We start from the raw sequence: 15,581 nt of genomic DNA, 5'->3' as shown, positions 1-15,581 counted from the left end.
ATAATGGAGTGTTAGAAAAATTTACTACGGTAATGGGTAAAGTCATTTAATTTTTTTATATTACAATAGTAGAATAACCACAGTGAATTACCATTCATAAGTTACTACAATTTACTGCAGTACCTCACTACAGTATGGCTTAAAAACATTTAGTTTTTAGTAGAGACATTTTTACTATTTTTTATGGTAAATTTTTATAGAAATTACTTTAGTATGGTTCAAAAACAATTTTACTTAATTTTCTATAGTATTTTTTCATGTGGGAGTGATACAGAGGGCAGATGCCAACAAGGAAGTTTGTCAGTGAGTAACCATATATGTTGTTAATGAGTAACAAGTGAATTGTTAGTGCTCAGCTCAGCCTTTAAGTACATGATGACAACTTTGTGTCATTGTTTCTGGGGCTTTGCAAAAGACTAAGAGGTTCACCATTGACTGTAAAAACATATGGAGGATGGCGAAGTGTAAAACAGACTGCATTGAAAGGCCTCTCTCTCTGGCTTTTGAAAAACTTGGTTGTGTTGTTGGTAGGCATCCGTGTGTGTTTCTTTTAGTAGCTTTATATGTGGCAGCTGCCCTTGGAGCTGGTTTTGTTTTTCTTCAGGAGAGGGAGGCAAATGATATTGAAGACCAGTTCACACCGGTCAATGGACCTGCCAAGCTGGAGAGAGCATTTGTGGTGGAAACTTTCCCACAATCTGAAGAGTTTTCTCAGATACGACTCACATCTGAAGGCACTTATGCCTCTGTGATCATCACAGATTTGAATGGAGAAAATATATTAACTGTACCAGCTTTTAACGACATTATTGAGTTAGACAGACAAGTGAAAAGTATAACAACAGGAAACACTTTTGAAAACCTCTGTGCCAAAACAAAGGGAAGGTGCATGTCAAACACAATTTTGGACATTATCAATTACAATGCTGCTGAAATAGTTTCTTCAAAAATAACATATCCATTGAATAATAGCATGTTTTTGGGATCAAGTATCGGCGGTGTAGAGCTAAAGCCGGATAGTTCCGAGATATCCAGTGCAAAAGCGGTAAGGCTTTTTTATTTCCTAGATGAGAAGAAGACAAAGGAAAACTCTTACTGGCTTGATGACTTCCTCAAACTCCTCTCAAACTATACAGAGCAAAAAACGGTAAGTCAAAAAGCTAATTGTGAGTTTTGAGTTACATCTACTCGTGTGTTAAAGTATCTCAAATAACCTTAACAGTGTTGTAGAATAAATAGTTATATAAATGTAATGGAGAAATGTAATTTAATTACAAAATAAATGTAATTGTAATCAATTACAGTTACTGAGAAGAAAGGGTAACTAAATTGCAGTTACTTATGAAAATGTAAATGATTATAAAGGGGGTTACATCTGAATATTTTCACACACACATTAAGATTTAAAGGTCCCATGACATGGATTATTTCCTTTTCTTTAAATGCTTTTTAATGTTTCCTTAGGTGTACCTATATTGTTAGTATGATTTTTACATTTAAAATTTAGAAATAAAAAAGCATTTTTATATCCTGATATTAGCCCTCTGGCTTGAATGCTCTGTTTGAAGGGGCGTGTCTGCTGTGAGACTCCGAGTAAACCACAACTGTTGTGATTGGCTGACATCTTTGCATTTGAAATGCGTATTACATGTGGAACCCCTCTCAAATATATATATAAAAATTTTTTTTTTTACCATTACAGCTGTCGAGATTAATGAATCGTGGAAGTGTTGATTATATCCCATCACATGAAAGGCTGCTGTAATGAGCATTGAGTAAACAGTCTGTTTATCGAGTGAATGCAGTGATCTCGTCATTATTGCAACACGTTTTCTCTCACAAAATGCTTTCACCACAACTAACAGCAAACACATGAATGCACCACATGAATACAGTAAGAGCTTTGCTGTGCAGCATAACAGCGTCATTCATTGTAACGGCAGTTTGGGCAAGAGTGCAGATATACTCGCGATGTGTGACAGCTCCGAAAAAAAAGGGAGCGTTCTTTGATCACTCTCTGTAGTTAAATCACAATTTAAATAACAGATTTGTTTCATGCTACTAAGAGAAAAAGCGTGAAGTTGATCGTTTAGTCACTGGCTTGATTCACTGATGCATAAACAGTATTAAACGATTTATGCATCGTTTAATGCATATTGGGTGTTACTGTTGGATAGTGTTTTCTCTACTTCCTGTTGGCCTTCTGTAGCTAATCGTAGCTCCGTGTAGCTGTTTTTATTTTATTTTTTCTTTAGAATCTTTATCTTACTATCACTCTCTGTTTTTTAAAGGGATAAAATATAACTTAATTCACACCATATTTCTGATATTGTCGATCAGTCTTATCAGATTAATTTTGATCGTTCACTTTTATTTTATATCCGTGGGTGCAGTACACCTGCAAAGCGTTAGCACTCGTTAGCTTGTCATTAGCGTTTTCATTCGAACCTATCACTATTTTCTTTTCTCCTCTCCTCTCTCTCGCTCCAGTTTTTCAGTTCATCAAACAACCGCAGTAAGAATATTTCATCAAGCACGGAGTAATGTCTTCTTCTGCTATTGTTACAGTATTGTTCAAAATAATAGCAGTACAATGTGACTAACCAGAATAATCAAGGTTTTTCGTATATTTTTTTATTGCTACGTGGCAAACAAGTTACCAGTAGGTTCAGTAGATTCTCAGAAAACAAATGAGACCCAGCATTCATGATATGCACACTCTTAAGGCTGTGCAATTGGGCAATTAGTTGAATTAGTTGAAAGGGGTGTGTTCAAAAAAAATAGCAGTGTGGCATTCAATCACTGATGTCATCAATTTTGTGAAGAAACAGGTGTGAATCAGGTGGCCCCTATTTAAGGATGAAGCCAACACTTGTTGAACATGCATTTGAAAGCTGAGGAAAATGGGTCGTTCAAGACATTGTTCAGAAGAACAGCGTACTTTGATTAAAAAGTTGATTAGAGAGGGGAAAACCTATAAAGAGGTGAAAAAAATGATAGGCTGTTCAGCTAAAATGATCTCCAATGCCTTAAAATGGAGAGCAAAACCAGAGAGACGTGGAAGAAAACGGAAGACAACCATCAAAATGGATAGAAGAATAACCAGAATGGCAAAGGCTCAGCCAATGATCACCTCCAGGATGATCAAAGACAGTCTGGAGTTACCTGTAAGTACTGTGACAGTTAGAAGACGTCTGTGTGAAGCTAATCTATTTTCAAGAATCCCCCGCAAAGTCCCTCTGTTAAAAAAAAGGCATGTGCAGAAGAGGTTACAATTTGCCAAAGAACACATCAACTGGCCTAAAGAGAAATGGAGGAACATTTTGTGGACTGATGAGAGTAAAATTGTTCTTTTTGGGTCCAAGGGCCACAGGCAGTTTGTGAGACGACCCCCAAACTCTGAATTCAAGCCACAGTACACAGTGAAGACAGTGAAGCATGGAGGTGCAAGCATCATGATATGGGCATGTTTCTCCTACTATGGTGTTGGGCCTATTTATCGCATACCAGGGATCATGGATCAGTTTGCATATGTTAAAATACTTGAAGAGGTCATGTTGCCCTATGCTGTAGAGGACATGCCCTTGAAATGGTTGTTTCAACAAGACAATGACCCAAAACACACTAGTAAACGGGCAAAGTCTTGGTTCCAAACCAACAAAATTAATGTTATGGAGTGGCCAGCCCAATCTCCAGACCTTAATCCAATTGAGAACTTGTGGGGTGATATCAAAAATGCTGTTTCTGAAGCAAAACCAAGAAATGTGAATGAATTGTGGAATGTTGTTAAAGAATCATGGAGTGGAATAACAGCTGAGAGGTGCCACAAGTTGGTTGACTCCATGCCACCCAGATGTCAAGCAGTTTTAAAAAACTGTGGTCATACAACTAAATATTAGTTTAGTGATTCACAGGATTGCTAAATCCCAGAAAAAAAAATGTTTGTACAAAATAGTTTTGAGTTTGTACAGTCAAAGGTAGACACTGCTATTTTTTTGAACACACCCCTTTCAACTAATTGCCCAATTGCACAGCCTTAAGAGCGTGCATATCATGAATGCTGGGTCTTGTTTGTTTTCTGACAATCTACTGAACCTACTGGTAACTTGTTTGCCACGTAGCAATAAAAAATATACTAAAAACCTTGATTATTCTGGTTAGTCACATTGTACTGCTATTATTTTGAACAAGACTGTATTTGCACCTCTTGCCACATGTACAGTTTATCTATCTCTGTCGCAGATGAGGGATTCACATGTGATAAATGCAGGGAAATAATTAGGCTGACAGAGAAGATTTCAGAATTAGAGACAAATTAGAGACACGCATTCAAACTTTAATTGAGGACAGTAAGAATGTTAGGGCACTAGATACGGCTTTGGATGCGTCTAGCTCAGGGATTCCTGTACATTGTTCGGTTCCGGAAACAGAGCCCCTGCAGCAGGTCAACTGGATGACGGTGAGGCAGCGTAGTCGTGGGTCAAAACACCGCTCTTCTGTTCCGATCAAAACATTAAACAGGTTCTCCCCACTCAGTGATGCACCCACTGAGAAACCTGATGAAAGTGCTCTAGTTATTGGTGATTCTATTGTACGGAACGTGAATATAGAGACACCAGCCACCATAGTCAAATGTTTACGGGGAGCCAGAGCGCCTGTCATCTTGGCAAATTAAAAAGTGCTAGCTAATGCTAAACGTAAATGCAGTAAGATTGTTATTCATGCCGGCGCTAATGATGTTCGAAAAAAACGTCCAAACCCAGTTAAGATTGACAATTTAATTGAGGTTCAGCAAATAAAAAACAGATGCAATACGGATAAACAAATGATAAAGCTTGGCTTATTGAATATCAGATCCCTTTCTACGAAAACACTTTTTGTAAATAATATGATAACTGATCATAATATAGATGTACTCTGTTTGACAGAAACCTTGCTAAAACCTGATGATTACATTATTTTACATGAGTCCACCCCCCAAGATTACTGTTATAAACATGAGCCGCGTCTAAAAGGCAATGGGGGAGGAGTTGCTTCAATTTATAACAATGTTTTCAGGATTTCTCAGAGGGCGGGCTTCAAGTATAACTCGTTTGAAGTAATGGTGCTACATATAACATTATCTAGAGAAACAAATGTTAATGATAAATCCCCTGTTATGTTTGTACTGGCTACTGTATACAGGTGACCAGGGCACCATACAGACTTTATTAAAGAGTTTGGTGATTTTACATCCGAGTTAGTTCTGGCTGCAGATAAAGTTTTAATAGTTGGTGATTTTAATATCCATGTCGATAATGAAAAAGATGCATTGGGATCAGCATTTATAGACATTCTGGTATCTATTTGTTACAAACACGCCAGGTTCCACCTCCACACAATCACAGCGCACACCCTCACCTGAGTTCTGAACCTTCACCACCTGATCCTCATCACCTGTCATCCACCACAGCACCATAAAAGCCACACACACGCACACAGTCATTGTCCGGTCACGTTCGCGACAAGATTACTCATCTGCGCTAACTTTAAGGACTAATTCCTCTTATAACCTTCTACTACTTACTAACCTTCTCTCCAAGGATATTCTCCGAGTTCTACTCCTCCTTCTCGTCTCTAAGGATTGTTGCCGAAGACTCCTCCAAGAAGCCCATGGTGCGTGTGTGTGTGCCTTCACCTCCAACCCAGCACGGATCCCAATCCCTCATTCACTCCTCACTACCTGCTCCTCTGCTTGTGTCTTTAATAAAACACCATACTCATCTGTTACTCCTCTGTCTCCGAGTGATCCGTAACACTATTGGTGTTAGACAACATGTTTCAGGACCTACTCATTGTCGAAATCATACTCTAGATTTAATACTGTCACATGGAATTGATGTCGATAGTGTTGAAATTATTCAGCCAAGTGATAATATCTCAGATCATTATTTAGTTCTGTGCAAACTTCATATAGCCAAAATTGTAAATTCTACTTCTTGTTACAAGTATGGAAGAACCATCACTTCTACCACAAAAGACTGCTTTTTAAGTTATCTTCCTGATGTATCCAAATTCCTTAGCATATCCAAAACCTCAGAACAACTTGATGATGTAACATAAACTATGGACTCTCTCTTTTCTAGCACTTTAAATACAGTTGCTCCTTTACGCTTAAGGAAGGTTAAGAAAAACAGTTTGACACCATGGTATAATAAGCATACTCGCACCCTAAAGAGAGCAGCCCGAAAAATGGAGCGCAGCTGGAGGAAAACAAAACTAGAGGTATTTCGTATTGCTTGGTGGGAAAGTAACCTATCCTACAGAAAAGCATTATTTATTCAATACAGTGGCTAAATTAACAAAAAATAAAGCCTCAACAAGTGTTGACATTTCCCATCACCACAGCAGTAATGACTTTATGAACTACTTTACTTCTAAAATCGATACTATTAGAGATACAATTGCAACCATTCAGCCGTTAGCTACAGTATCACATCAGACAGTGCTCTATAGACCCCCTGAGGACCAGTTCCACTCATTCTCTACTATAGGAGAGGAAGAATTGTATAAACTTGTTAAATCATCTAAACCAACAACATGTATGTTAGATCCTATACCATCTAAGCTCCTAAAAGAGGTGCTTCCAGAAGTCAAAGATCCTCTTCTGACTATTATTAATTCCTCATTGTCATTAGGATATGTCCCCAAAACCTTCAAACTGGCTGTTATTAAGACTCATCAAAAAAACACAAATTGACCACAAATAATTAGTTAATTATAGACCAATCTCGAATCTCCCTTTTCTGTCCAAGATACTAGAAAAGGTGGCATCCTCACAATTATATTCCTTCTTACAGAAAAATGGTATATGTGAGGATTTCCAGTCAGGATTTAGACCGTATCACAGTACTGAGACTGCTCTCCTTAGAGTTACATATGATCTGCTCTTATCATCTGATCATGGGTGTATCTTAGTTTTATTGGAACTTAGTGCTGCGATGACCACAGCATTCTTTTGCATAGACTTGAACACTTTGTTGGCATCAGTGGAAGTGCATTAGCATGGTTTAAATCGTACTTATATGACCGCCATCAGTTCGTAGCAGTGAATGAAGATGTATCACATCTATCACAAGTGCAGTATGGAGTACCTCAAGGCTCAGTACTAGGGCCGCTACTCTTCATGCTTTATATGTTACCCTTGGGAGATATCATCAGGAAACATGGTGTTAGCTTTCACTGTTATACTGATGATACTCAGCTCCATATTTCTTCGCAGCCCAGTGAAACACACCAATTTGAAAAACTAATGGAATGCATAGTCGATATAAAAAACTGGATGACGAGTAATTTCTTACTGCTAAATTCTGAAAAGAAAGAGGTGTTAATTATAGGACCTAAAAACTCTGCTTGTATTACCCTTAAAACACTGTCTAAGACTTGATGGTTGCTCTGTCAAATTCTTCGTTATCAGTTAGGAACCTAGGCGTGCTATTTGATCGCAATCTTTCCTTAGAAAGCCACGTTTCTAGCATTTGTAAAACTGCATTTTTCCATCTCAAAAATATATCTAAATTACGGCCTATACTTTCAATGTCAAATGCAGAAATGTTAATCCATGCATTTATGACCTCAAGGTTAGATTATTGTAATGCTTTATTGGGTGGTTGTCCTGCACGCTTAGTAAACAAACTACAGCTAGTCCAAAATGCAGCAGCAAGAGTTCTTACTAGAACCAGTTATTATGACCATATTAGGCCGGTCCTGTCCACACTGCACTGACTCCCTATCAAACATTGTATAGATTTTTAAATATTTCTTATTACTTATAAAGCCCTGAATGGTTTTGCACATCAGTATTTGAATGAGCTACTTTTACATTATAATCTTCTATGTACACTACGTTTCAAAACTCAGTCAATTTGATAAAACCTAGAATATCAAAATCAACTGCGGGTGGCAGATCCTTTTCCTATTTGGCGCCTAAACTCTGGAATAACCTACCTAACATTGTTCGGGAGGCAGACACACTCTTGCAGTTTAAATCTAGATTAAAGACCCATCTCTTTAACCTGGCTTACACATAACATACTAATATGCTTTTAATATCCAAATCCGTTAAAGGATTTTTAGGCTGTATTAATTAGGTAAACCTGAACCAGAAACACTTCCCATAACACCTGATGTACCTGCTACATCATTAGAAGAATGGCATCTACGCTAATATTTGTCTGTTTCTCTCTTGTTCCGAGGTCACCGTGGCCACCAGATCCAGTCTGTATCCAGATCAGAGGGTCACTGCAGTCGCCCAGATCCAGTACGTATCCAGACCAGATGGTGGATCACCACCTAGAAAGGACCTCTACATTTCTGAAAGACAGCGGAGACCAGGACAACTAGAGCCCCAGATACAGATCCCCTGTAAAGACCTTGTCTCAGAGGACCACCAGGACAAGACCACAGGAAACAGATGATTCTTCTGCACAATCTGACTTTGCTGCAGCCTGGAATTTAAATACTGGTTTCGTCTGGTCAGAGGAGAACTGGCCCCCCAACTGAGCCTGGTTTCTCCCAAGGTGTTTTTCTCCATTCTGTCACAGATGGAGTTTCGGTTCCTTGCCGCTGTCACCTCTGGTTTGCTTAGTTGGGGTCACTTCATCTACAGCGATATCGTTGACTTTGATTGCAAATAAATGCACAGACACTATTTAAACTGAACAGAGATGACATCACTGAATTCAATGATGAACTGCCTTTAACTATCATTTTGCATTATTGACACACTGTTTTCCTAATGAATGTTGTTAAGTTGCCTTGACGCAATGTATTTTGTTTAAAGCGCTATATAAATAAAGGTGACTTGACTTGACTTGACTAGAAAGAAAGTCTGTGTGAACTTGAATAATTAGCTACACATCAGAAATCTCTGACCACAGATCAGGCATTAATGAACACTGTTACTCACTGTGGCGGTGCTGTTGAATCCATATCATAAAAGTCTGTTTATAACGCCTGTGCTGACATTGCGACTGAATTATTTGTAAATATTTGGGCGGGCAAATCAGAGAAGGGGGAGGTAACATTTCTCCTTATAACGTCACAAAGAGGAGATTCACAATCAGCCCGTTTGAGCTTCCATTTTCTCAAAGGCAGAGAAAGATAGCAAAATCTCGATTTACACCTATTAGAATTTTTTTGACATTTTGGGTCCATATACAGGCTTGGGGAACTCATATTAATGTTAAAAAAACTCAGAAAGTGACATTTTCATGTCATAGGACTTTAACAGATTTTTTTTTTTTTTCACAAATTGTACTGACTGTTTGTAAAATATAAGACATAGGGCTCTATGATTTTCGTGATGTGGAAAACAAAGATTCATGGAATCCAGTCATAAAAACTTAATTAATGTATAATGCCAAATCTTTGATAAATAGACTTGAATCAAAATGTGTAATGGATTAGTGTGTGTACATTTAGCTGCAAAAAGACTATATATATAAAATCCTGAATGCTCTGCGTGAATTAATAATGCAGAGGGTGGTTTCGTTTACTACACACTGTAATGCACAACATTTGTGGGGAGTTGCTCAGAAGCCATCATAAATTTGATCTTACTATAATCTCTCAAATATGTGTATGCAGACCTGCTAACCTGTACGCGTTTTTGCAACAAGTACACTGGTAAGAACCGTTTCGCTAAACTACACAAAAACCTGGTGACCTGTCCATGTGCAGATTAACTATAAATATTCTTATTATGAAAATACCCAAGCTGGTTTTAAGAACACTGATAAATTTTGTCACAGTTGAGTGTTTATTGTCTTAAAGGAATCCTCCGATGCTAATTAATCTAGCTGGAGGCAGCAAAACAAAGGCAAAACTTGAGGCGGCCAATTAAAACCAGAGCAGGTTCAGCTATAGAAGGAGCTTAAAATGTTGTGTATGAAATAATGTCCGAGTACATGTGTAAAACAACAAACTGACAATTTATATATAAAAATGTGTATATAAATAGTTGTGATTGATTGGTAGTTGTATGATTGAAACGTATACCGTATTTCTCTGACTATAAGTTGCACCTAAGTATAAGTCGCATCAGTCCAAAAATACATCATGACGAGGAAAAAAAGACATATGAGTAACACCGGACTATAAGTCGCATTTATTTAGAACCAAGAACCAAGAGAAAACATTACCGTCTACAGCCGCGAGAGGGCGCTCTATGCTGCTCAGTGCTCCTGTAACCTTGATTACCATTTTCCGCTTCATATTTTACTACCTGCAGTTTGTAATCTGCAGAATAGGAGATTTTCTTTTTGTGGAAATTTTGTTTCCATTAAGTCTTTCTCAGTTTTCTTTAAGTTAATATTTCAGTTAACAGTTTTCAGTTGTTTTCAGTTAACAGTTTTCAGTGGTAGACTACAGGAGCAGTGAGCAGCATAGAGCGCCCTCTGGCATCTGTAGACGGTAATGTTTTCTCTTGGTTCATTTCTCTTGGTTCATGTCAAATTAATTTTGATAAATAAGTCGTACCTGACTATAAGTCGCAGGACCAGCCAAAATATGAAAAGAAGTGTGACTTATAGTCCGGAATATATGGTACTTATAAAAATTTGACTTCCTTAATTTATATTTTTAATAAATGTGCAAATAAACTTCTTTCATGTTGTTATTGTGGGGTACTGTTTGTAGAATTTTGAGGACAATAATTAATTTAATCCATTTATGAATAAGACAGCAAAATTATAAAATTTGAAAAAGTTAATTGCTGTTAATTTTTTTCACATGCACTGTATACTGACAGTGATTTGTGTTGTATTTGTACAGGTCAATGTGTCTTACTTTACATCACTATCAAGACAGAAAGAGTTCGAAACCAATTCAGACTCTGTGATTCCCCTCTTCTCTGCAACATATTTCCTGGCCATTAACATTTCCGTTCTGTCTTGTTTGAGGTATCGCTAATAATTAAAACATATCATATAACCACTATTATTTCAATCTCTAGCTTTGTCATACCTTGTCTCCTTCTACAGGTTAGACTGTGTCAGGACAAAGGTGTGGGTGGCCTTGTTCGGCGTTGTCTCCGCTGGTATGGCTGTGTTGGCCAGCTTTGGAATGCTGCTGTTCTGCGGGATGCCATTTGCCATGACTGTGGCTTCAGCCCCCTTTCTGATTCTTGGTAAATTTCATTCATCACACACTAGGTGTCTTACAGCTGATGTTCCTGGGCTCACGGTTTCTGCTTTCTTCTAGGTGTTGGTGTTGACGACATGTTCATAATGATCTCCTGCTGGCAGAAGACTGAAGTTCATAAAGCTGTTGAGGTTCGCTTAGCAGAAACGTATAAGGAGGCTGGTGTGTCCATCACGATCACCACGCTGACGGATGTGCTGGCGTTCTACATCGGCCTCCTGACTCCATTCCGCTCAGTACAGTCTTTCTGCTTGTACACCAGCACAGCTCTTCTGTTCTGCTACATCTTCAACATAGTTTTCTTCGGTGCATGTCTCGCACTGAATGGAAGGCGAGAGAAAGGCAACAGACACTGGCTGACCTGCATGGAAGTCCCAGAACCAACTGGTGATGCTATAGCTTGTTGTGTTGGTGGGGCGTATGATGTAGACACACATAAGGAATTTGAAATGCCAATGGATTCATTCTTTAAACACTATTACGGCCCATTTCTGACAAGAGTGTGGGTTAAGATGCTCGTGTGTCTGATCTATGCCGGATATTTGGCAGTCAGTATCTACGGGTGCTTCCAAATACAGGAGGGTCTAGACCTGAAACATTTAGCAGTAGACGGCTCATATGTTGGTGATTACTATGATAAAGAAGATGAATTCTTCTCTGATTTTGGTCCTAATGTCATGTTAGTTATAAAGGATGAGCATTTCCAGTACTGGAACCCAACTGCTCGTAAAAGTCTTGACTTGTGTTTAGAAAAATTTCAAAATCTGACACTGGCAGACTCAGACCTTCCACCTATTTCTTGGCTTCATGTATATCTGCAGTATGGGATGAATTCTGGTTTTGATGTAGACAATGAAACACAGTTCAAAAGCCAATTAACTGCATTTCTTAATTATTCAGATTTTAGCCAAGATGTTAATTTCACTAACAATCAAATTCACGCATCACGTATGTTTGTTCAGTCGGTAAACATCCGCACAGCGATCGATGAGAAGAACATGCTGAATACATTTAGAGAAACCGCAGTCGAATGTGGAAAGTTGCAGCCACCAGTTAATCTGATTATGTACCACCCTGCGTTCATCTATTTTGACCAATATGCCGTCATCATCAGTAATACAATCCAAAATATAGTTGTTGCTACATGTGCGATGTTAGTTATTTCACTCTTGCTGATCCCAAACCCTCTCTGCTCTCTCTGGGTGACATTTTCCATAGCATCTGTCATTGTGGGAGTGGCCGGTTTCATGGCATTATGGGATGTTAGTTTGGACTCTGTGTCTATGATTAATCTTGTCATCTGTATTGGGTTTTCTGTGGACTTCTCTGCTCACATATCCTATGCTTTTGTGTCAAGTGAAAAATCCTCAGCGAATGAGAAAGCCACGGATGCCATCACTAAACTGGGCTATCCGATCGTTCAGGGAGCCGTGTCCACTATCGCAGGTGTGGTGGTGCTCGCGGCTGCTAAAAGCTACATCTTCAGGACCTTCTTCAAAATTATGCTCTTAGTCATTCTGTTTGGGGCCGTCCATGGCATCGTATTTATACCTGTGTTCCTGACCTTCCTCGGCAATTGTAGTAATAGTCGTGTAAAAAATAAACAATACAGTGACACAAACAAACAGCAAAAGGCAGTCCCAGTCATGGATCACGCCAAGAACGTATGGGGTACTGATCCTGACTGTCCCAGCCTATAACCTAAACAATGGCCTAACACTAACTGACCCTGCATATGACATACAGAAAATGGACAAACTTTATTCTTATATGTATGAGTTTAGGTATATATGACACTTTGATTGGACCATGCAAGAAAATCCTGAAATTGAAATCATTCTGCTGAGTTATGTATTAACTTGTACATTTTTGTATGTTTTTTTCTAATCATCTCTTTTATTAATATTTTTTTTTGGCAAATAATTTCCTTTAAAAATTATCTTTATGCACTGCAACTCTATTTAACATGCATGGCTTTTCATTTTAACTTTTCACATATAATCTAAGTGCATGGATTTAACCAGTTTATTGAATGTTAGGATTTTTACGTTCGAAATTGCCTCGTTTACACTGCAGGTCTTGATTATCAATTCTGATTTGTTGCAGCCTATATCCAATTTTTTGGGCTGTCCATTTGCACATTCTTTCAATTGTGACCTATATCCGATTCATGTGTTTACACTTGCTATAGCACCTGAAACATCGCACATGCGTTGTTGTAATTTATCGCCTCTAGGTGTGCTTCCTCCTGAGAAAAATGTGACTTTTGCTGACAAAATGAGTCACAGTGAGCAATTAAGAAAAAAAAATTGCTGTTTCCAAAGAACTTCACAATTATTTCTTATTTGTTGGAATCGGACAAAAATCACACATTTGAAATCGATAGTGCAATCCTCCGTCTTTTCTTATTATTAATAACTATATTAATAATCACAATACAGCAGTTTTTTTTTATTTTATTTTATCTTTGTTATTATAAATAAGAACAGATGCAAAAAAAACTGTAGAACAAATATCCTAGAAACAAATAATGCATTACCTTTATAATTTTATATCTAAACTAAAGCATTCCTGTACAAAAATAATCAAATGTAAAAATAACTTAATTACAAATTAATTGATTAAAACTACAAAAGCAGTTCAATTAAGTGCAGCAAGTGATGTCCTCCTTTTTTATTGTTAGATTAACATGATAATGATACAGATGTCCTATACTGTAATGCATGGATCTAAAATAATGTTACACATCAGATGTTTTCCCCCAACAGTTCCCTAACCATTCACTTAAGTCAGAGGAGATTATGTTTGCATGAATTCTGAAATACTGTAAAAATGTACATGTATTCATCGGGATCGCACGCAGACAAAAGTGCCATTATATGCACACACTTCAGTAACAGGCAGTTGTCTGTAGCTCAAAATAGCCTCTGCAAATTTACACTCATTTTGGCAGCAATCACTGAGAAATACCAAATTGTCGCAGTTTTAATGACGTTCAGAACACAATGCCTCAGAAAATCCTGTCTGCCTGTTTCCTTGACAATCGCATTGGCACGTATCTGATTTATATCCAATTTATTTCCACATATGAATGAGGCCTGAACCAATCTTGAAATATCTGAATGCATGTGGTTTTTTCCCCATTTAAACTGTCATAGAACAGATCCGATCTGTGTCACATATGAGCTAAAAATTGGAATTGGGTCACATTTATTGTTGTTGAAATGTTCATTTCAGTAATTCAACTCAAATTGTGAAACTCGTGTATTAAATAAATTCAATTTACACAGACTGAAGTAGTTTAAGTCTTTGGTTCTTTTAATTGTGATGATTTTGGCTCACATTTAACACAAACCCACCAATTCATTCTCAAAAAATACTATATACAACCAATTAAAAAACATTTTTTGTAATTGTTGGACTTATGGAAAGTATGTTCATATTACTGTACATGTACTCAATACTTGGTAGGTGATCCTTTTGCTTTAATTACTGCCTCAGTTCGGTGTGGCATGGAGGTGATCAGTTTGTGGCTCTGCTGAGGTGGTCTGGAAGCCCAGGTTTCTTTGACAGTGGCCTTCAGCTCATCTGTATTGTTTGGTCTCTTGTTTCTCATCTTCCTCTTGACAGTAGCCCATAGATTCTCTCTGGGGTTCAGATCTGGTGAGTTTGCTGGCCAGTCCAACTTTTGATGTGTGGGGATCAACACAGGCAGGCACACAACATAGCTGCATCACGTTCACACAACACCCAGGATCACATGATGTTTTGAAAAGTCACATGACCAATTAGGAAGTGATATTCGCATTCTAAGGTATTAAGGCATCAAGACACGTACAAAATCAATGTCAGTTTTCATTTCCTTCATTTCATTTCCAAAGTTTAGCTCTCTATATTTTGCTGTAGATCATTAAACCATTACTTTGCCTCAGAAGCCTGTCCGTAATCAGTTTTCATGATATATAATATGCACATTTACCATTGAGTGTTTTATACCTGCATTGGAACATGTTTTAAAATACTTTTTCTGTCCTTAGCAACGGAATGTTCACCTTTGTCTTCACATGTCTAACATGATGGTTTATTTCCAAAAAGAGACCAGGCCAGCCACTGTTTTCTTGTGATTAATATGTTTTTTTTTTCATTGTTTGGTTGGTTTGTTTGTGTGATTGTGTGATGTGATTTTGCCTCTGGGCCTAACATCCATGTGCCCTACTTGTAGTAGCATTGTTACTTAACTACTGGTGCTATCAATGCTGGTGGTTCTCCTCCCTAACTATGTCTTCTGCTTAGGCTATCCTTGTACAAGGCCGGATCCACACTGATGCTTTGCCCCTTCTTGCCAAGGGACCACATTGTTAGAGACCTTGGTTTAGGGTCTATTTATAACCATAACACGG

The 15,581-nt window shown here is 37.9% G+C and overlaps 1 protein-coding gene across 1 annotated transcript; it reads left to right on the top strand.

Annotated features, from left to right (window-relative positions):
* The first annotated feature begins 405 nt into the window (after positions 1–405).
* Positions 406–13,073, top strand: ptchd3l (patched domain containing 3-like). Its single transcript, XM_026207713.1, has 4 exons — positions 406–1,147; positions 10,813–10,940; positions 11,022–11,167; positions 11,242–13,073. The coding sequence occupies exons 1-4, from the start codon at positions 455–457 to the stop codon at positions 12,879–12,881; spliced, it is 2,607 nt and encodes an 868-aa protein (XP_026063498.1). The 5' UTR covers positions 406–454; the 3' UTR covers positions 12,882–13,073.
* The last annotated feature ends 2,508 nt before the right edge of the window (positions 13,074–15,581 follow it).

Source organism: Carassius auratus, chromosome 28 (genome assembly GCF_003368295.1).
Source record: "Carassius auratus strain Wakin chromosome 28, ASM336829v1, whole genome shotgun sequence".
Taxonomy (NCBI): Eukaryota; Metazoa; Chordata; class Actinopteri; order Cypriniformes; family Cyprinidae; genus Carassius; species Carassius auratus.
The sequence above is the reverse complement of the archived record's forward strand: the minus strand, read 5'-3'. Positions and strand labels throughout refer to the sequence as shown.